Source organism: Oncorhynchus keta, chromosome 28 (genome assembly GCF_023373465.1).
Source record: "Oncorhynchus keta strain PuntledgeMale-10-30-2019 chromosome 28, Oket_V2, whole genome shotgun sequence".
In the NCBI taxonomy this organism is placed as follows: domain Eukaryota; kingdom Metazoa; phylum Chordata; class Actinopteri; order Salmoniformes; family Salmonidae; genus Oncorhynchus; species Oncorhynchus keta.
Window position 1 is genome coordinate 31,021,574 of NC_068448.1, and position 22,156 is coordinate 31,043,729.

The 22,156-nt window shown below is 43.4% G+C and overlaps 1 protein-coding gene across 1 annotated transcript; it reads right to left on the reverse strand.

Moving 5' to 3' along the window:
• Positions 1–241: 241 nt before the first annotated feature.
• LOC118361017 (glutathione synthetase-like) lies at positions 242–8,420 on the reverse strand. The gene is made up of 12 exons (XM_035740709.2): positions 8,250–8,420; positions 7,827–7,971; positions 4,630–4,851; positions 2,949–3,088; positions 2,657–2,773; positions 2,406–2,486; positions 2,160–2,237; positions 1,917–1,983; positions 1,601–1,795; positions 1,359–1,440; positions 1,068–1,257; positions 242–838 (listed from the first exon to the last, which is right to left on the reverse strand). Exons 2-12 carry the CDS (start codon positions 7,959–7,961, stop codon positions 715–717), a joined length of 1,431 nt encoding a protein of 476 aa, XP_035596602.1. The 5' UTR covers positions 7,962–7,971; positions 8,250–8,420; the 3' UTR covers positions 242–714.
• Between the last annotated feature and the right edge of the window lie 13,736 nt (positions 8,421–22,156).

Sequence of the window (22,156 nt, forward strand, 5' to 3'; positions counted from 1 at the left end):
ACTGTACTGATGTTGCAATCGCCATACTTTACCAACTGAGCCACAGTAAGTAACACCCCCATGAATATGCAAATCACATACATTATTTTTCCATGTCCCATCTGGTGTTCATAAAATGGAACTGAATTGTATCTGTCAGATAACTTTATCCATCTGTCTAATGCCAATATAGTAACCCACTGCATCAAATCCCATCAGTATATTATGAATGCATATTAAAATAAATACAAAAAAACAAGTCTGAAAGTAATAAAACAATTTATTACTATTATTCCCATAAACAATCTCAATAGTATTATTTACTCTAGGGATATTACCTCGCAATGGTTCTCTTCTTTCCCAATTAAAACAGTTTCTCCAATTCAACATCTAGAATACTACAGTTTTTGGTGTGAAATAATCATAGTTCTGTATTTTCTGTTTCCATTCATTTCTTGGCTGTTTAAGTCTACCGAGCAGTGATAGAAATGTATTGCGCCAGTAAGACTTCATAGTGTCCGCACACAGTTATTCTTCGTCCATCAGGCTCATTCCTGATCTGCACAAGCTCTAAGAGCACACATTTGATTCTACAGTAAAAGTATCAAATAAACATTAAAATAGATGGGGAGCAGCAATTTTCTCTGCAGTCAAAGAAGAGCACTTGTGTGTTTAACTCTTCTTATTACCATCTTTCTGTGCAGTTTCACTATTAATGTGAGAGGGCAGTGTCGGTCAGACGAGGAGTGGATTGTCTAGCACTGCCACTCCAGCAGCCACACCTCCATCAGAGTGTTCATCACTTTTGGTCCTCAGCAGATGTCCAGCACACTCATTCAGCACCATGTCTTGCCCATGCCTATGTGGACACAGAAATCATGACACACACAACCATTCAGAGAGGAGACAAAAGGAATCTTCATTACTCTGCAGGAGTACATTGTCATCACCACATCTTGACGCAATAGTTTTCAGTGGGCCAAAATGTATACCACCTCCAATTACAGTATACTTCATTTCAACTCACATACACAATTTCTATAAAGTTGTCAAGACAGGAATGTATACAGAAGGGTCTTTGACTGTACCTGACGTAGGCCCCAAATACACCCAGCTCACTTAGGCAGGTGCTGAGTTTGAGTGGCGCCCCCAGTCTCAGGAGATAGTTGTGTACAGGGCGGGGCTGAACCTTGTCCATCAGAATATAGGCCACCCTCTCTGTGCTCTGCTTCACACCCTCCAGTACCTGACAGATCTCAGCTCCATAGAGGTTGTTGCCTACAGGAGTAGAGAAAATCTACACTTTAGCAGACAGGCCAAAGCATGATAAGGTTAGAGGTCAGGGTCACGAGAGAAGTAAAGAGCTGAGGTCCTCTTACCCCCACCTTCCCTCTGTGGCTTCAGGACAAACTGGTCTGGTTTTGCCAAAGCCATAGCCACAGTCTTGTCACCTTCTGGTCCCTGTTAGTAAGATTGAATAAGAAAGTAGCAGAAAAGCAAACTGCTAGGAAAGGCTTTATAAAGAAAGAGGTATGTACGCAAACATTATCAAGAGTCCAAAGAGCCCGGTTTTGTTCTCTTACCATGTGTAATATGTAAACACTTAGCCAGGTTCTCTTACCATGTCTAATGTATACAGCCCAGCAAATGTGGCCCGGATCTGATCCACAACATCAGGTTCACCAGGAAAGAACCTCTCCAGAACACCCGGTCTGGCCAGTTCCTGTTGGACCTTCTTAGTGCCAGCCAGGTGGGTACTGATATCCGGACATTTCACAGCCATAGAGCGTTCCATCATGAGACGAGCCTCCCAGTTCTACAAAAAAAAAAAATCATACACATTGCCATGATAATAAGTGATTGCATCAGTTTCACGATGACACAACCACAGCAAAACTCTGAGAACGTGAAGAAAAAAAAGATGACTGTGTTCAAACCTGTTCTGTGTAGTTCTGTGGCATGTACCCATTGCGGAAATACACAATAGCAACCTCCCGTCCATCTCTGCAACAAAATGTTATTTATTTTTTAAATGAAACAATGAGCATGGCATTACATTGAAAGTAAGGCAATGTTCAACAGTCTTTTTATCAGGAACAGATGTTGCAAAATCAAAACATTAGTATATGTTGAGCACGCAAATGACCGTAATAAACTTTTTAAAAGAAAGTAACACTTACACAAACAGCCTCTTATCCTGATCAAGGAATCCCGTCTTAGCTACATCTTCAAACTGTCTTCGTATAACAGGAATATTTCTGAAAACAAGCAGAAATATTTTATGTCATTTTGATATACCAACGGTAGTCAACTACATTTGTCTACCATGGCTACAAAAGTGGCAGTAGGAGGCTACATCACAGCATCATCAACAGGATAGAAATCGGATGATTGCGTCAGAGTTGATTACCTCTTCTTTACCTTACCTCTTCCATAGCTCATTCTCCACATATCGATGGTCGAAGATGTTTCTTTGGAGCTCTTCAACCAGATACAAGACTACTGCCCTTTAAATGACAGAATTACCCATATTAAAAGCTCAGCTCTACTTTGTGTTCTGTTACTGACATAGACAACCAACAAAACGTCCTAGTTTTCCGTAACATATTTTTTTCTTTGTACAAACTGACGGATCTCAAATGCATTCACACATCTGAATCCTAACCAAGAAACCCACCTTTCTGAGCCATAGAGTTCCCAGGCCTTAGCTAAACCCTTTGCCAGACCTGCAGAAGGGTTATTGTCTAGGATACGCTTGCTATCCTCCAACCGACCAGCCACCTTCAGGATGTGTCTATTGATGCAGACGGACAGGGTCATTCACAGGGCATTCAATTGTTTACAACTTTGTCTTCAAACCAAACATACTTCTCCAATTCCCTTTCCCATCGTCCTGTATCTTTTACAGCAGGAGAATAAAAAAACAACTTCAGCAGGGAAAACCAGCAGTATTGTTGTGGTTCACATACCGGTGGACGTTTGGCGTGTGTGAGGCAAGACCACCAAAACTGGCAGCAATGGTATTGATCTCGATCTGCTTCAGGGAGGCACTCCCATCCCCATTCTGGTCCAGCATGTAGTCTGAGCGATTCAGACCCAAAACTATGGACTGGAAATGTACAATGAATAAATGAGCGAGGTCTTTGACCTCATCCAAAATGTATTTGATTATTGCAACTTGAAATGCATTCCAACATAGCATCTGATATTGCTCAGCCTTCAACACTATAGTACCCTCCAAGCTCATCAGTAAGCTCAGGGCCCTGAGTCTGAATCCCACCCTGTGCAACTGGATCCTGGACTTCACTGATCCTCAACACATGTGGCACCACAAGGGTGCGTGCTCAGCCCCCTCCTGTACTCCCGGTTCACCCATGACTTCATGGCCAAGCACACCTCCAACTCAATCATCAAGTTTGCAGTTGACAACAGTAGTAGGCCTGATTACCAACAACGACGAGACAGACTACAGGGAGGAGGTGAAGGCCCTGGCAGAGTGGTGCCAGGAAAATAACTTCTCCCTCAACAAAACAAAGGATCTGATTATGGACTTCACGAAACAGAAGAGGGAGCACGCCACTATCCACATCGACGAGAATGCAGTGGAGAAGATGGAAAGATTCAAGTTCCTTGGCGTACACATCACTGACAATCTGAAATGGTCCACACAGTGTGTCGAAGGTGGCGCAACAGCGCCTCTTCAACCTCAGGAAGCTGATGAAATTTGGCTTGGCCCCTACGACCCTCACAAGCTTTTACAGATGCACAATTGAGAGCAGCTTGTCGAGCTGCATCACCGCCTGGTAAGGCAACTGCACCACCCGCAACCGGGCTCTCCAGAGGGTGGTGTGGTCTGCCCAACACATAACCGGTGGCACACTGCCTGACCTCCAGGACACCTACAGCACCCAATGTGACAGGAAGGCCAAAATGATCATCAAGGACATTAACCACCCGAGCAAAGGTCTGTTCACCCCGCTAACATCCAGAAGGCAAGGTCAGTAGACGTGCATCAAAGCTGGGACCGAGAGACTGAAAAAACAGCTTCTGTCTCAAGGCCATCAGACTGTTAAACAGCCGTCACTAACAGAGAGAGGCTGCTGCCTACATACAGACTCAAAAGCATTGGCCACTTTAATAAATGGATCACTAGTCCTTTAATAATGCCACTTTAATAATGTTTACATATATTACTCATCTCCTATGTATATACTGTATTTTATACCATCTAATGCATCTTGCCTATGCCGCTCGGCCATCGCTCATCCATATATGTATATGTACATATTCTTATTCCATCCCTTTAGATGTGTGTATTAGGTAGTCGTTTTAGAATCGTTAGATATTACTGCACTGTCGGAACTAGAAGCACAAGCATTTCATTACACTCGCAATAACATCTGCTAACCATGTGTATGACCAATAAAATCTGATCTCATGTACATACTATATTCTATTCTACTGTATTTTAGTCAATACCACTCATCCTAATATTTATATATATTTTTATTCCATTATTTTACTTTTAGATGTGTGTATTGTTAGATATTATTGCACTGATGGAGCTAGGAGCACAAGCATTTCGCAACACCTGCAAAAAATGTGTGCGACCAATAACATTTGATTTGTTCGAAAGCAATAATACCCTACCTGGGTCTTGCCTTCCTGTAAAACATGTCTGTATATATTGAACAACCTCCCAGTGAAATCATCCACTTTGATGGTGGTGGCTAGAGCCTCCTCCAGGAAGCTTGAGTCCTGGCTGATCTTGTCCACCAGTCGGTTGTAGTGTGTTTGTACTGCTAGAGCCTGGTGGAAGGTATCCTTGGGCACTGGCGAGGGGAAAAGTGTGAACGGGGCATAGGTCACCACCTGAAACCAAACACACAATACGGGTGCCTTCGTAAATTCCCCATGGCAATCTACACTGATGTGAGAGTGGCAGAATAATTGAGAATTTTGCGAAAGCCCTAAACTCTTGTTATGGCAGATATGTAAACATCGGCAAAGAAACTGAATTCAATTGTTGCCAGTAACCCAGTTAGTCACCAACGCTCTAGATAACATGAAAACAGCCTAACTAGCTCTACTAGGGCAAGTAAAATGTTCAGAGTGAGGTGTTAAAGCTTCTTCCAGACACAAAATAGCAAGCTTATATTATTTTGGATGATATATCGATACTTTGACTCAAAGTTTCGATTTTCTAGGTAGCGTTAGCATGCGCTAATCGGCTGTACTTTTGCCAAAACTATGGAAAAAAAATAAATTCCAGCACTTATTTCTACGACTGATCAAAAACTCTGCTGCAGATATATTTAGTGAGCAATGTTTGGAACATCAAATTGCTATAAAACACAGTATCAATTCAGAAAACGTATAGAATCGTGAGAATAGCCATATACAGTACCAGTCAAAAGTTAGGACACTCATTCAAGGGTTTTTATTTTTTATTATTTTCTACATTGTAGAATAATAGTGAAGACATCAAAACTATGAAATAAAACGTGTAGTAACCAAGAAAGTGTTAAACAAAATATATTTTATATTTGAGATTCTTCAAAGTAGCCACCGTTTGCCTTGACAGTTTGCACACTCTTGGAATTCTCTCAACCAGCATTACCTGGAATGATTTTCCAGTCTTCCACATATGCTGAGCACTTGTTGGCTGCATTTCCTTCACTCTGCGGTCCAACTCATCCCAAACTCTCTCAATTGGGTTGAGGTCGGGTGATTGTGGAGGCCAGGTCATCTGATGCAGCACTCCATCACTCTCCTTCTTGGTCAAATAGCCCTTACACAGCCTGGAGGTGTGTTTGGTCATTGTCCTGTTGAAAAACAATAGTCCCACTGAGCACAAACCAGATGGGATGGCTTATTGCTGCAGAATGCAGTGGTAGCCATGCTGGTTAAGTGTGCCTTGATTTCTAAATAAATCACAGACAGTGTCACCAGCAAAGCACCCCCACACCACCTCCTCCATGCTTTATGGTGGGAACCACACATGCGCATATCATCTGTTCACCTACTCCAAGTCTCAAAGACACGCACAGACAGAGTTCCACCAGTCTAAATGTCCATTGCTTGTGTTTCTTGGCCCAAGCAAGTCTCTTCTTCTTATTGGTGTCCTTTAGTAATGGTTTCTTTGAAGCAATTTGACCATGAAGGCCTGATTCACGCAGTCTCATCTGAACAGTTGATGTTGAGACGTGTCTGTTACATGAAGCATTTATTTGGACTGTAATTTCTGAGGCTGGTAACTCTAATGAACTTATCCTCTGCAGCAGAGGTAACTCTGGGTCTTCCTTTCCTGTGGCGGCCCTCATGAGAGCCAGTTTCATCATAGCGCTTGATGGTTTTTGCGACTGCACTTGAAGGAACTTTCAAACTTCAGATTTTCCGTATTGACTGACCTTCATGTCTTAATGGACCGTCATTTCTCTTTGCTTATTTGAGCTGTTCTTGCCATAATAAGGACTTGGTCTTTTATAGGGTTATCTTCTGTATACTACCCATACCTTGTCACAACACGAATGATTGGCTCAAAAGCATTAAGGAAAGAAATTCCACAAATTAACTTTTAATGCACACCTGTTAATTGAAATGCATTCCTCATGAAGCTGGTTGAGAGAATGCCAAGAGTGTGCAAACTATTTCATAGTTTTGATGTCTTCACTATTATTCTACAATGTAGATACAAGTAAAAATAACAAAAAACAAAAAACCTTGGAATGAGTAGGTGTGTCCAAACTTTGTTTAATAAAATTGTTAAAAAGTAACCTTTATTTAACTCAGCAAATCAGTTAAGAACAAATGCTTATTTACAATGACGACCTAAACCGGTCAAACCCGGACGGCACATGGCCAATTGTGCGCCACCCTATGGGACTCCCAATCACAGCCGGTAGTGATACTGCCTGGATTTGAACCAGGGTGTCTGTAGTGACGCCTCTAGCACTAAGATGCAGTGCCTTACACCGCTGCGCCACTCGGGAGCCCTATATATCATGATTGTGAGGTACCTGGAAAGTCCCAGCCCCAGTGCTAGATTGCCGCCGAGGTCAGAACGCTAGGATCAACTCTAATCCTCAGCCAGAGCGTCCAGTGAGCGCTCTGAGAGTTTAACGCTCCCAATTTACAACAGGACAATCTGACAACACCCTGAATTTACAAACGACCAGAGCGCAACCTAGAATGAATTTACGAACTTGATGTTATTGGGATTTCTCTGATTATCACAACAAATTGACATGTACAATGTACAGGTAAGCAATTGAATTGCATTAACTGTCTTGGCATTCTGTTCTCTGAACATTTAAGATGGTAGATTAGATACTTGGTATAGTGAAAAATAAACAGAAAAACATTTAACATGACCACTGAGACAGAATATATTCCCACAGGGGCGCAACTTTGGTTTTACCAGGTTAGGTTACCAGTCAGATAACCACTCCAAACAGCCTACTACCCGACCACTCGGAGGTGTCTGCATGTTCCTAAAGCACACCGCTACCTTGTTCTGTATCACATTCCAATGTGATACAGGGGGGCAAAAGTGCAATGGCATACATATCCCCCCCCGCCCGCGGTGAAAGTTGCACCCCTGGATTCCCACAAATCTAGTCAGACAACATAGGCTCAAAAGAGAGAATTCCTGGCATGGCCGGGCATTACAAACTCCATTTTTTGAACAGTATAGCTCCAATGGCTGCCCAGTTTCTCCTTCTCCCACTTCTCCTTTGAATTAAATGAACCCAAACAGGGTTATAGCAGAGAATTCTATAGTCATATCAAACAACAGTTCAGTGTGTCTAAACGGTTTAGCCTAATCAAGCAGAATAAAGGTTTACCTCTGATGAGTTGGGTGTCTCTTTAGTCCGCATCAACACTCCGTTTAGAAGGGCTGAGTCTTTTGCCACATCCACTAAATCCTTTATAAGATCATTATCCATCAACACATCCTCTGGTATCCCGTTGGCAGCCATTGCAGTTCACCTGTGCAAGGTGAGACCAACAACGTATTTGCATTGTAACCATGACAAAGCAGATTGTTGATTTAACCTTTATTTAGACAGGGATTCCCATTGAGATTAGCCTCGACCGCAACTGGATTCTGACGGGGCATTGGGCTGATACGTAGCTGTAACGTTACATACTAAAGTTAGCAAGACACTGTAGCTAGCTAGTTAAGTTAACGATAGCTAACAGCAGCATCCACATACACGTTGGCTTGCTATCAACCTAAATGCACCAACACATTTTAAATGACAAACCTGTCCTTCTATACACCGATTATGCTCAGATGATGTGCTCTGGAATGGCACCTCCCCCCCCCACTCAAAAAAAACAGATGTTTTTCCCTTCAAGAATGAACACCACGGATAAACATGGACTTGGGAGAAAACCAAATACTACGTCTCTTCAGTTCTCTTCAAAACTCACTACCGTGAAAACGTATTCTTCTGTGGATTTTATATGGCAGTTGGCAACCAACTTTAAGGTGCATTACCGCCACCAACTGGACTGGAGTGTGGACCAGCGATAGCGAAGGTCTAAATCCTGCCCAATGTTTTCGTCTCCTTAAGGAAACAAAATACGTAATTCAATTCAATACTATATCCCCTGAAGATTTATCCAGCAATTCAATTAATCCTGTCTCTTCAACCCCATTTCTCCTAAAATCTAATAACAATCGCTCCCTTTCCCTCCCATATTTCTGGCACTGAAATAGAACATATTCCACTGTTTCCATCTCCCCCTGACAATGATCACACCTCCCAGTCAGATGTTTCCCCACCAATTTCAATGTACTTTTGAGCCTTGTGTGTCCGTCTCAGCCTTGTGATGACACTTTCCTCCCTTCGCTCTCAGTCTGAGAACCTCCCTGCCCCCGCCTTTTCCTGGATCTTGCTGTGTACAGGTGTCTTCCCTTTCTCTCCCTGTTCCACAACTCTTTCCATGTCTTTTTGACCACTGTTCTTATCGACCCCTTGGCTTTACTGCTTGACAATTCCATCTCACCATTAGGATGTTTAAGAGCCTGCTTGGCGATAACATCCACCTCCTCATTCCCCTCTACTCCCACATGAGCTGGTACCCAAAGGAACATCACAAATACCCCCGGTCTCACCCTATACAAGCACTACAAAACCCCATACAATACATAATGTCTGCTCTGTGACACAAATGTATTTAAGCTCATCAGTGCTGCACAGGAGTCAGAGCAGATGACTACTCTATCTGGCCTCACGTCGTCCACCCACTCTGCAGACAATAAGTATGGCCATTGTGTAAACAGATACATGATCCGTTGCTCTTTTTGTCACTGCCACCTCAAACTCAGGAACACTGAAAGCTGCACCTGTCCTCCCTGTTTTAGGGCCCTTAGATCCATTTGTGAATATATTCAAGAAAGCATAGTACTGTGTTCTTAAATGTTCACTTACAACTGAATCTACTCCTTCCTCAACATATCTTTCCCTCTCAAGCAACCCTAGATGTATCACTGGCTGAGGGAGAAACCAAGGTGGGATAACAGGATGAACCACAGAGGGGCTAAACTCCCTCCCAAACAACACCATCTCTTTCGCCATGCCATTGCCTATCCACCCAAAGCTTGTATTATATATATATATATTATATTAAGATTTTGTTCATGTTCCCAGCACTCTAGGAGTACCTTTTTTGTAGGATGCATAACTGTATGTCATTGTAGATTTACCCAATATGTCATGGCTAGCTGTTGTCTTCTTAACTTTAACAGCATCTCATCCAGCATCGCTGCTACCTGGGCGGCCCTAAGGGCTCCACAACATATTCTTAGGGCTTGGGCCTGGATTACATCTATCTTTTTTAAAGAAGTCTGAGCGGCTGATCCATATGCTATACCTCCATAATCCAGTGATAACTTTAACAGAGCTATATGTCGCATTTTCAACACCATTCTATCTGCCCCAAACTCCATTCCTGACAAGCAACGCATCACATTCAATATTTTCTTTCCTTTGAAAGCTACTCTGTTAATAATATGCTCCGCCCATGTCATTCGAGTGTCAAGCCAGACCCCCAGGAACCTAAAACCCTCCCACCCTCTCCAGATTCCTTCCATACAGCTTAAAGTATGTTTCCTCCCCATTCTACATCAAAGAAAATGACGACCACCACCACCTCCTTATTTGCCTTCCATATGACTGACTCAAGGCACAGCACAGGATCCATAGTTCCCCTGCCTTTCCTGAACCAACTTTGATCTGGTGACATTAGTCCTCTACTCTCCAGAAAGTAAGTCATCCTTTCCATAGGTTTACATACATGAGATGTCAACGCTATCAGCCTATAGCTTGAAGGACTAGTAAGGTCTTTCCCCGATTTCCGTATCGGCACCATTACAACCTGCTTCCAACTTTCAGGCAGTTTCCCTTCCTGCCACACCTTATTGTAAAGGCCCAATACCTTCCCCATTGCAGTGTCACTGAGATGAGCCATCATGATGTAACACGTCTCATCCTTCCCAGGAGATATTACCCCAGCTTTAGCTAATGCTCTCTTCATCTCAGCCAACATAACAGGGCCATTCAAGGCATCCCCCACCATCTCGCTCTTATCCAGGACCCCTGGATGTTCTCCTCTGACCCTCTCTCTCTCCCACTCTGACCCTCTTCTGTCAGATTATTTGAGTTGTGCAGCTTCACAAATGCCTGGGCTAACATCTCTGCCTTCTCCATATCTCTCACTGCAACAATCTCCCCACTTTTCAGCACAAGGAGACCCCAATCTCATCTGACCCCACTGATCTCCACATAGTCTATCGGTAAATAGCCCACCCAATTTACCTACCTCATCCCCATACTGTTTATATTTATTTACTTTTCTGCTCTTTTGCACACCAGTATCTCTACCTGTACATGACCATCTGATCATTTATCACTCCAGTGTTAATCTGCAAAATTGTAATTTTGATCCTCTTAACCATCCCCCATACCTCTCCCACAGGAGTGGTACTGCCTATGTTTCCACAGAACCGGCGCCAATACTCCCTCTTAGCTGTCCTAACAATCCTCCTTACTACTGCTTGTGCTTGTTTATACTGAATCAGGTGCTGGTAATTATGGGACCTTTTCAACATTCTGAAGCCCTGTTCCTACACTTCACTGCTTCTCTACACTCTTCAGTCCACCAGGGAACTGCGTTACTCTTTCTCCCCCCTATAACATTAGGAATCACCTGCCTTGCCCTTTCTCCCCCTGTACCCATAGTAATCACCTGTATTGAGGCCCCTACTATTGCTCCTCTTACTCCATCATTAGCTGTTTCTATATCTGAACTGATATCAACCTGAAACAGCTCCTGTTCACTCAACTCCTGAAACTGACCCTTCTCCGCTTTCCCAAATATCCATCTTCTCAATCCATCCACTACTGAATCTTCCTCCCTCAATCCTACAGTACACAGGATAATGATCCGTACCCCTATATATCCCTCCAAAACCTCCCAACTACGTCTGCCTGCCATTGAACTTGAGATCAAGGTAAGATCCAGAGCAGATTCCTGTCAATCCTGGTTCCCCGGCCTTCATTAAGAGACTCACAAGCCCTTTCTCATCCAGTAGTTCATTTACATCAGTCTGTCATCCTCCCCAGAGCGTAATATGAGCATTACAATCCCCAAACTACATTATCTGTCTCCTATCTTGACCTTCTACATTCCCAAGGGCAATCAACTCTAGTATCTTACACAGGTTGTATAACTTCACTATTACCATATTCCCCCCTCCCAACCACTACATACTGCAGTTCTTCTTCGTAGTAGTAGTAGTAGTTTACAAATTGGGGGAAAAAATTATACAAAAAAATATATATTTTATTTTTCTTGGGGGGTAGATCAGCTTTAATACTGCTGATAGACAATTACATTGATGGAAGCTACAATCGATAATTTCCAGTCCCCCATATCTTTTTGGGTAAATATATAGACATATGAGTATTATTATATTATTGATCGTTTGACAATGACTTTTCAAATCACCCAGAAGCGCTATCTGCAGAGTTAGCTCCAGGTAAATGTTGCACTTCTTCAATCATTCCTGGAGCTGCGACCAAAAACAAGCAACATATGGAAGGTACCAAAAACTTCACTATTGAAATTCAGTCTTTTCGCAGCAAAATCTGCAGAGCTGGGATGCTTGTATCCTCCATATATACAGTATGTAAACTTCAGAAGTGTACATACACCTTAGCCAAATACATTTAAACTCTGTTTTTCACAATTCCTGACATTTAATCCAAGTAAAAATTCCCTGACTTAGGTCAGTTAGGATCACCACTTTATTTTAAGAATGTGAAATGTCAGAATAATAGTAGAGAGAATGATTTATTTCAGCTTTTATTTCTCTCATCACATTCCCAGTGGGCAGAGATTTACATACAATCAATCAAATGTATTTATAAAGCCCTTCTTACATCAGCTGATGTCACAAAGTGCTGTACAGAAACCCAGCCTAAAACCCCAAACAGCAAGCAATGCAGGTGTAGAAGCACGGTGGCTAGGAAAAACTCCTAGAACTGCCAGAACCTAGGAAGAAACATAGAGCGGAACCAGGCTATGAGGGGTGGCCAGTCCTCTTCTGGCTGTGCCGGGTGGAGATTATTTCAGAACATGGCCAAGATGTTCAAATGGTCATAGATGACCAGCAGGGTCAAATAATAATAATCACAGTGGTTGTCGGGGGTGCAACAGGTCAGCACCTCAGGAGTACATGTCAGTTGGCTTTTCATAGCCGATCATTCAGAGTATCTCTGCCGCTCCTGCTGTCTCTAGAGAGTTGAAAACAGCAGGTCTGGGAAAGGTAGCACGTCCGGTGAACAGGTCAGGGTTCCATAGGAAGAACAGTTGAAACTGGAGCAGCAGCACGACCAGGCGGACTGGGGACAGCAAGGAGTCATCAGGCCAGGTAGTCCTGAGGCATGGTCCTAGGGCTCAGGTCCTTCTCCAAGAGAAAGAAAGAGTCAATTAGTATTTGGTAGCATTGCCTTTGAATAGTTTAAATTGGGTCAAACTCGAAATGAGTAGCCTTCTACAAGCTTCCCACAATAAGTTGGGTGAATGTTGGCCCATTCCTTCTGACAGAGCTAGTGTAACGGAGTCAGGCATTGTGGTGGCCACTCCAATACCTTGATTTTGTTGTCCTTAAGCCATTTTACCACAACTTTGGAAGTATGCTTGGAGTCATTGTCCATTTGGAAGGCCCATTTGCGACAAAGCTGATGTTGCTTCAATATATCCATATAATTTTCCTGCCTCATGATGCCATTTTTTTGTGTGAAGTGCACCAGTCCCTCCTTCAGCAAAGCAACATGATGCTGCCACCACCATGCTTCATGGTCAGGATGGTGTTCTTCGGTTTGCAAGCCTCCCCCTTTTTCCCCCAAACATAACGATGGTCAATATGGCCAAACAGTTCTATTTTTGTTTCATCAGACCAGAGGACATTTCTCCAAAAAGTACGATCTTTGTCCCCATCTGCAGTTGCAAACCGTAGTCTGGCTTTTTTAAATGGCAGTTTTGGAGGGATGTGGCTTCTTCCTTGCTGAGCGGCCTTTCAGGTTATGTCGATATAGGACTCGTTTTACTGTGGATATAGATACTTTTGTACCCGTTTCCTCCAGCATCTTCCCAAGGTCCTTTGCTGTTGTTCTGGGATTGATTTGCACTTGTCACACCAAAGTATGTTCATCTCTAGGAGACAGAACGCATCTCCTTCCTGAGCGGTATGATGGCGGCGTGGTCCCATGGTGTTTATACTTGCATACTATTGTTTGTACAGATGGAAGTGGTACCTTCAGGCATTTGGAAATTGCTCCCAAGGATGAACCATACTTGTGGAGGTTTAGAATTTTTTTCTGAGGTCTTGGCTGACTTCTTTTGATTTTCCCATGATGTCAAGCAAAGAGGCACTGAGTTTGAAGGTAGGCCTTGAAACACATCTGCAGGTACACCTCCAATTGACTCAAATGATGTCAATTAGCACATCAGAAGCTTCTAAAGCCATGACAACATTTTCTGGAATTTTCCAAGCTGTTTAAAGGCACAGTCAACTTAGTGTATGTAAACATCTGACCGACTGGAATTGTGATACAGTGAATTATAAGTGAATTAATCTGTCTGTAAACAATTGTTTGGAAAATTACTTGTGTCATGCACAAGTATGTCCTAACCGACTTGCCAAATCTATAGTTTGTTAACAAGATATTTGTGGAGTGGTTGAAAAACTAGTTTTAATTACTCCAACGTAAGTGTATGTAAACTTCCGACTTCAACTGTATATAACATTCTATTGGTTGCAAGAATGTTGTATAATTATTAAAATTGAACAATTCTATGTTTTGAATTTTCTATTGTTCTACATATCAGTTCATAAGCCATGTGCCATGGAATCAGTACATTGAAAATCTCTTACAACTATTTTGCGATCTATATGGCACAGCTGTCCTTTTTTTGTCCTTAAATGAAACTGGTCTACTTCTTAATTTATCACAATTTTCTTTAATCAACTTTGGTCTTTAATGCAGGACCGACAGACAAGTTCCTTACTTTTTCCCCCTTCCACTTGCCTCTTCAATTTTGCAATAATGCTGCAATTAGTTGGTTGTAATTTTGGGTAGAGCAAACATTTCCATATATTTTTGTTAGCTGCATGTGTGACATAACTCCACCAGTCCTATTTTATGATATAATTGACAAATATTTTTGTGATAAATTTTTTTTTTTTTTTAAATCAATTTAGTATATTTCAGTTGAACCACAATATTTGTTGTATTATTTGTTCTGTCTTTTCTGGTGGATTTAACTGAAATTGCAACCAACTTTCTATGGTTTGTTTTCGAAATATCAATATTTTGGATGATAACATTAATGCTAATAAAATTATTTAAAAAATAAAATACAAAAATAAAATAAAATAAAAAGTACAATAATTCCAACTAACCCTACCCTCATTAAAAACCCACTACCCCAGTCCACTACTTTGACCATATCTGCTCCTGTACCATGCCAACAGCCTGGGAGGGCAGGACACCACAACTCAACACACCCTGTAACTCTTAAAATAACATCAAATTGATCAGAAATACAGTGTAGATATTGTTAATGATGAAAAATGACTATTGTAGCTGGAAATTTTTAGATTTTTTATGCAATATCTACATAGACGAAGAGTCCAAATATCAGCAACCATCACTCCTGTGTTCCAATGGCACGTTGTGTTAGCTAATCCAAGTTTATCATTTTAAAAGGCTAATTGATAATTAGAAAACCCTTTTTTGAATTAGCGTCCTTATATATAGTAGGTTGTCCCGCCCTTGTTTTGTGCGGGATTGTTTTTGTTACTCTGTTGTATGGTGGTTTTCATGTGGTTATTCCCCGGACTATTTTGGTCCTGTGTTTGGGCTGGTCAATTGTATGCGCCCTGTGTGTTGGTGTGACCGTTGTTGTGTGCCGGAGAATAAATTGACAATCTACTGAACCCTGCTCTCTGCGCCTGATTCCACACTCCACTCCTAGTAAATCGTGACACTAGTTGAGTATCTGGAGCATCAGCATTTGTGGTTTCGATTACAGGCTCAAAATGGCCAGCACTTTCTTATGAAACTCGTCAGTCTATTCTTGTTCTGAGAAATGAAGGCTATTCCATGCGAGAAATTGCCAAGAAACTGGAGATCTCATACAACGCTGTGTACTACTCCCTTCACAGAACAGTGCAAAATGGCTCTAACCAAAATAGAAAGAGGAGTGGGAGGCCCCGGTGCACAACTGAGCAAGAGGACAAGTACATTAGAGTGTCTAGTTTGAGAAACAGATGCCTCACGAGTTCTCAATTGGCAGGAAGAAACCTAGAGAGGAACCAGGCTATGTGGGGTGGCCAGTCCTCTTCTGGCTGTGCCGTGTGGAGATTATAACAGAACATGGACAAGATGTTCAAATGTTCATAAATTACCAGCATGGTCCAATAATAATAAGGCAGAACAGTTGAAACTGGAGCAGCAGCACGGCCAGGTGGACTGGGGACAGCAAGGAGTCATCATGTCAGGTAGTCCTGAGGCATGGTCCTCCGAGAGAGAGAAAGAAAGAGAGAAAGAGATAATTAGAGAGAGCACACTTAAATTCACACAGGACACCGAATAGGACAGGAGAAGTACTCCAGATATAACAAACTGACCCTAGCCCCCCGACACATAAACTACTGCACCATAAATACTGGAGGCTGAGACAGGAGGGGACAGGAGACACTGTGGCCCCATCCGAGGACACCCCCGCCAACCCAGACAGGATGATCACATCAGTGACTCAACCCACTCAGGTGACGCACCCCTCCAGGGACGGTATGAGAGAGCCCTAGTAAGCCAGTGACTCAGCCCATGTAATAGGGTTAGAGGCAGGGAATCCCAGTGGAAAGAGGGGAACCGGCCAGGCAGAGACAGCAAGGGCGGTTCGTTGCTCCAGAGCCTTTCCGTTCAACTTCCCACTCCTGGGCCAGACTACACTCAATCATATGACCCACTGAAGAGATGAGTCTTCAGTAAAGACTTAAAGGTTGAGACCGAGTTTGCGTCTCTGACATGGGTAGGCAGACCGTTCCATAAAAATGGAGCTCTATAGGAGAAAGCCCTGCCTCCAGCTGTTTGCTTAGAAATTCTAGGGACAATTAGGAGGCCTGCGTCTTGTGACCGTAGCGTACGTGTTAGGTATGTACGGCAGGACCAAATCAGAGAGATAGGTAGGAAGCCCATGTAATGCTTTGTAGGTTAGCAATAAAACCTTGAAATCAGCCCTTGCTTTGCTGGCGCTCTGTCCCTATTATGGACAGGAGGGGCACAAGCTTCTGCAGTGTCTGATATGTCCCAACCCTTGGTCCACAAGAGCAGAGGGATGGTCCCGTGATCATCCGTTTCCTGGGTATTCCACATCCTCATTTTCCGTCAAACCCTTTCTGGTATCCATATCACTAGCTGGCTGTATCTACTGCTCTAGTGGACTTCAGTGCCGCAGGGAATTTCATTGACGATGCCCTTGCCTCCTCACTGAACATCCCCTCACATCTGCTCTCCACTCCATTTCCGGTTCAAGTGTTGGATGGTCGACCACTGGGATCCGGGAATGTCACACACATCACAGCATCACTCACCCTCACTGTGGGACCTATGCACCAGGAAAGCTTTCCCTTCCTCATCATCACTGCACCCACGCACATAGTCATCCTCAGCATCCCGTGGCTTCAACGTCATAACCACACCATCTCCTGGTTAAGAATGAGAATCACCGCCTGGGTAGCAGGATACCGGAGGACCTGCTTTCCCTCATATTGTGGTTCCACATCTGTTGAGAGTCCAGGTAGCGCCCACCAGCCTCCAGCCTATCCCTCCCTTATCGTTGCCCCCCATGTTTTGGGATGTAGATGTGGACATCTGCCTTGCTCTGGAGAGGGAACCCATGCCCTCTACCTGCCCTCCTGAATGCATCTACGTCCCCTCGAAGATAAGGGATAGGCTGTTGACCAGGGCGCACACATCCCTCACCACTGGACACCCAGGTATCACTCACACTATTCACTCCATCTCTGAGAAATACTGGTGGCCCACCTTGTCAGAGGACGTGGCTCACTATATCAACTCATGGTCAGTATGTGTCCAAACACAATCCCCCCGGCACGCTCCAGCACGCTCCTTCCAATGCCTCAGCGTCCCTGGTCTCATCTGTCCATTGACTTTGTGACCAATCTCCCCTCCTCTGATGGTTTCACCACCATTCTGGTGGTTGTGGACAAATTTTCCAAGTCATGCTGGTTTATTTCTCTCTCTGGTCTCCTTACCTCTCTCAAGGTCGCTGAGGCACTTTTCCAGCAGGTCGTCTGGCACTATGACCTTCCGAGGACATCGTCTCCGACCGTGGCCCTCAATTCACGTCACAGGTATGGAGGGCTTTCATGGAGAAACTGGGGGTCACAGTCACCCTCACTTCCAGGTACCGGCCTCATTCCAACTGGCAGGTTGGAGAGGATGAACCGGGAGCTGGGGAGGTTCCTGAGGAGTCACTGCCCGGACCGGCAAGGGGAGACAACTTCCCTGGGCGGAACATTTAGATTTCATTACGTCACTCCTCAACCGGGCTTACTCCCTTCCAGTGTGTCCTGGGTTATCAGCCAGTCCTGGCTCCGTGGACTCCGAGCCAGACCGAAGCCCCTGTTGTGGATGAATGGTTCCGGCACGCAGAAGAAGTTTGGAGTGATGCTCACGTGAAGCTCCAGCGTGCTGTCCGTCGCCATAAGGAGCAGGCAGATCGCCACCGCAGTGAGGCGCCCGTGTTCCTTCCTGGCATCTCCATTACAGATATAAGGTATGGCGGAAGATTATGCTGGAGGGCTTAATAAACAAAAAGGTTGAAACCTTGCTTACTACTGTTTCTCACTTTAGTTTTGGTGACACTTGAGTACAACTTTAGGCTACAGAATATTACTTTCTCTTTCCCTGTTTGAGAGTTTTTTAAATGTTGAGACAAGGTTATGTAGTCTCAGAGATAATGGAATTGGATTGCATCACAATTAAATTGAAATCTCTGGATAATTACATGATTCCTAACAATTTATCATGGGAAATAGAGGGACATTTTGGGGGAAATGAATACACAGTTTTGCAGCTGACGAATGAGCTTTTCCCCGACAAGCTGCTTAGCGTCTGACCACCCTGTGTCCTGTTAAGTGGTATGTAGCGCTGTAATCTGTGCAGTGACAGAGGACTGCTGTAGCAAATGGCAGCTCAAGTGTCTTGCCCAACACCAGATATTCTTATGTCTCCTCGCAATGTGTCATGCCCATCACAACAGGCAAACCGCCCAGGCTCAACTCACGCTAGCTCTTATATGGCCTTTCTACATCCGTGAGAGCAAAGGAAAGGTAGAAAGGAAACCGAATGATGTTATGTTTCCGTTTCAAAAACATGATCCTCTCAGACAGTCTGGTTTTGTGCCACCACTGCCACGTGCACATATTCTACATGTCTACCACACCATCATGATACTAAATTATAATTGACATTTGGCTTTAAAAGTTTCTGCATCATGTTTCCAATGTCCTTGGTGACCCCATCCTAGGCTTGATGCCCAACACATGACAAAGTGACAAATGTTTTTTGGGTTTAGTGTGCATTTCACTGTTTTAAATGTTAATGTTGAATGTATGTGTGCATACATACACGCATGTGTGTGTCGGGGTGTGTGCGTCCATCTGCATTTGTATGAGTGTGTATGTGTGTGCACATGTGACAACTGCCGTGATAGACAGGTGCTAGTCTGTCTCATGGGGCCTTGAGCCGCAGAAAGGCTATCACATACTCCCAGCATTCCCTGGTGCTTTAATGTGGAGCCTCACTGGAATGCTGTTCATTGTTAACAGAGATTTCAAATGTAAAGATTGCAGGAAGGCGCACTGCCACGGATAGCCACACAGAGCCACTGTGTTCCATGTCTCTTATTCTATAGGCCATCAGAAGAATTTTGATAAGATGACACATTTTCAGTTTATTATGGGACTCTGTATTGAAGGAAAATCACAGGGTAACACATATCATGCACATCATCACAGTGCTTTTGTATACATACTAAGAAGGTATTCACAGTCACCCACAAACCTTTTTCTGCCGGTTTTGGGGTAATTTACCATTTTTATTATCCGAAAGTCTAACAAAAATGTTCAATGACTTGTGCAAGAGAAGTCTATGCCAAACAAACCACTCACCTGTCTCCTCACCAAACAACTTACCTGGGATAAAACAACTCACTCAGACACTTGCTACAGATTTCCATTTATATTTTATATGAAGCAAGGACCCAGTGGCTAGGTTAGGAAAATACAAACTAATGAAATGTAATCATTGTTTTGTCCTTGTATTAATAGGTACATGTCCTTCTGTTTGTTTTAGCCGCTGTTGACCCAAGGCCTATGTTAACCCTGCCTGGCCTGCCTGGGCTTACTGTGTGGCAGCAGAAGGATTGAATGGGGAATAGCTCTGGTATTCTGTAGTCTGAGTTTTAAAAAAAAGTTTGTAATGTTTATGTGAGCGTGTGTCTATTGTTCTGGACTGGGCATCGCGGGTGGGGTGGGGGGGTAGAGGCATGCCGCTGTCACAGCATGCTCCAAAATAGAAGGACAGCTGTGGGTGCCCATATTAGAGAGGGAGAGTGGCTGGCTGGCTGGCTGGCTGGCTGGCTGGCTGGCTGGCTGGCTGACTGGCTGGCTGGGAGGAGCAGTCATGGGAGGCAGGCAGTGGGGATCTGAGGCCAGGACTCAGCACACCCTAATCTTAGATAGGCCGGCCCCTGACAGGAGCTTTAGGAATAATGCCATTGGAATGGTACAGTATCTCCACCAGCCGAGTCATGAAAAGACTGATTAGCTCATGTTATTGCTGCCTCTGAGAGAGTTGGTGATGTTGTGGGGGTAGTGACAGTGGGAGATTAAGACCAGGAATGAAAGGTGGCATTAGCCAGAGTCTGCCCTCTCTGCATATATGGGTCTCTATCTCTGTAGCTGATGACTGATGGGAGTCTTTTGAGGCTGGAGGGGTCTTACTTGCTGTCAGTTAAAGATCAGGAATCATTTCAAACTAAAACTTATAAATTGCATCAACATCAGGGCAAAGCCAGGGGATGCTAGCCAATAGGGGTCCTCTGGCCTCAAGCTTCTGCTTGGCTCATCAATCAAAAACAGACTAGATTAACTGTAGGTTGTGTTTCCATTGGCACAAGGAAAGGATTCATTAACAGGTATTAGTATTGGTGATTTTTCATGTTGCTGCTGTATGAAAGTGGATGTACTAGGCCCCACCACAGTCTGTTTCCTGGATCAGCACTTTAGCTGAGCAAAGAGGTATGTGCTGCGTATGGCCAACTAGAGCAACTGTAATCTATGAGCAGAAATACACAATCCATTCCTGGAATTCTTGACCAGTAGTATTCCCAGAGGTTCACCCTGGCTACCTAAAAGGAGACCATTGTATCTGTAGCCAAAAATGACTTCGTAGACAAAGTAAAATTCCAAACTGACACACACACAAAAGTCCATACTTGAAAATCTCCCAGTCTGCTTTGCTAGTGACACAGAACACAAGACAGTCCCCTCATCTGAAGCACTCAACTCTTGTAGAATAGAGCTGATAGAAGTGGCATGTATCAAATCAATGTACTTTCGAAATGTGCATTCAAATAACATGGTCATTTCTCTGTGTTGGTGGGAACTGAGGGTTCAATTGACTTGATCGTCTATTATGATGGAATAATCAATCAACGTGTATTTAGAGGTTGACGTATATTCACTTTATTTTCTTTAGTAGTTGTGTGTCGGCCCGGCGGGGGGTTCCAGTGCCCTTCACGACAGCATCCTACCTCTTTAACTGTGAGCCCTATGTCAGACTGCGGAATGTGGGCTATTGAGAACAGGAGTTGTATTCCGGTCTATTTCTGGATGCTGTGCTCTGGCCTGTGCACACAAGGTCACTTAACTCCTCTTTTGTTCTCAAGGTTGTGTTAGGGCTTATCCACAACGCTGACAATCAGCCTCTGACCTAAATAACGCAAACACAATCAAACCCAACTACCCTTATATGGAAGGAAATACGATATAAAGTAAGTAATATTACCTCTGAGACTTTTGCACTCATTTGTAGCTTTGGCTTAGTAGTGGAACAGGTATCCTAGATATTTTTATAGGTCCCTTTCGGTCTGGTGCGTGACTTGTTGACATTGCATAAAGTGTACATAGGTGTACTGTACATTGGCACTGCTTGTTAAAAAAAAAATATATATATATATATATATATATATATATATATATATATATATATATATATATATATATATATATACAGTGCCTTGCGAAAGTATTCGGCCCCCTTGAACTTTGCGACCTTTTGTCACATTTCAGGCTTCAAACATAAAGATATAAAACTGTATTTTTTTTGTGAAGAATCAACAACAAGTGGGACACAATCATGAAGTGGAACGACATTTATTGGATATTTCAAAAAATTTTAACAAATCAAAAACTGAAAAATTGAGCTGAGATAAGGCAGGGCTTTACCTAGCAGAGACTTGTAGATGACCTGGAGCCAATGGGTTTGGCGACGAGTATGAAGCA

What these genes read in the sequence shown, in the direction of transcription:
- LOC118361017 (XM_035740709.2), bottom strand. Translation starts at nt 7,961, where the DNA reads ATGGCTGCCAACGGGATACCAGAGGATGTGTTGATGGATAATGATCTT. An exon ending in GAGAATGAGCTATGGAAGAG is followed by an intron (nt 2,238 to 2,405) that starts GTAAGGTAAAGA and finishes GCTTGTTTTCAG; the next exon opens with AAATATTCCTGTTATACGAA. An exon ending in GGCTGTATACATTAGACATG is followed by an intron (nt 1,441 to 1,600) that starts GTAAGAGAACCT and finishes TCTTACTAACAG; the next exon opens with GGACCAGAAGGTGACAAGAC.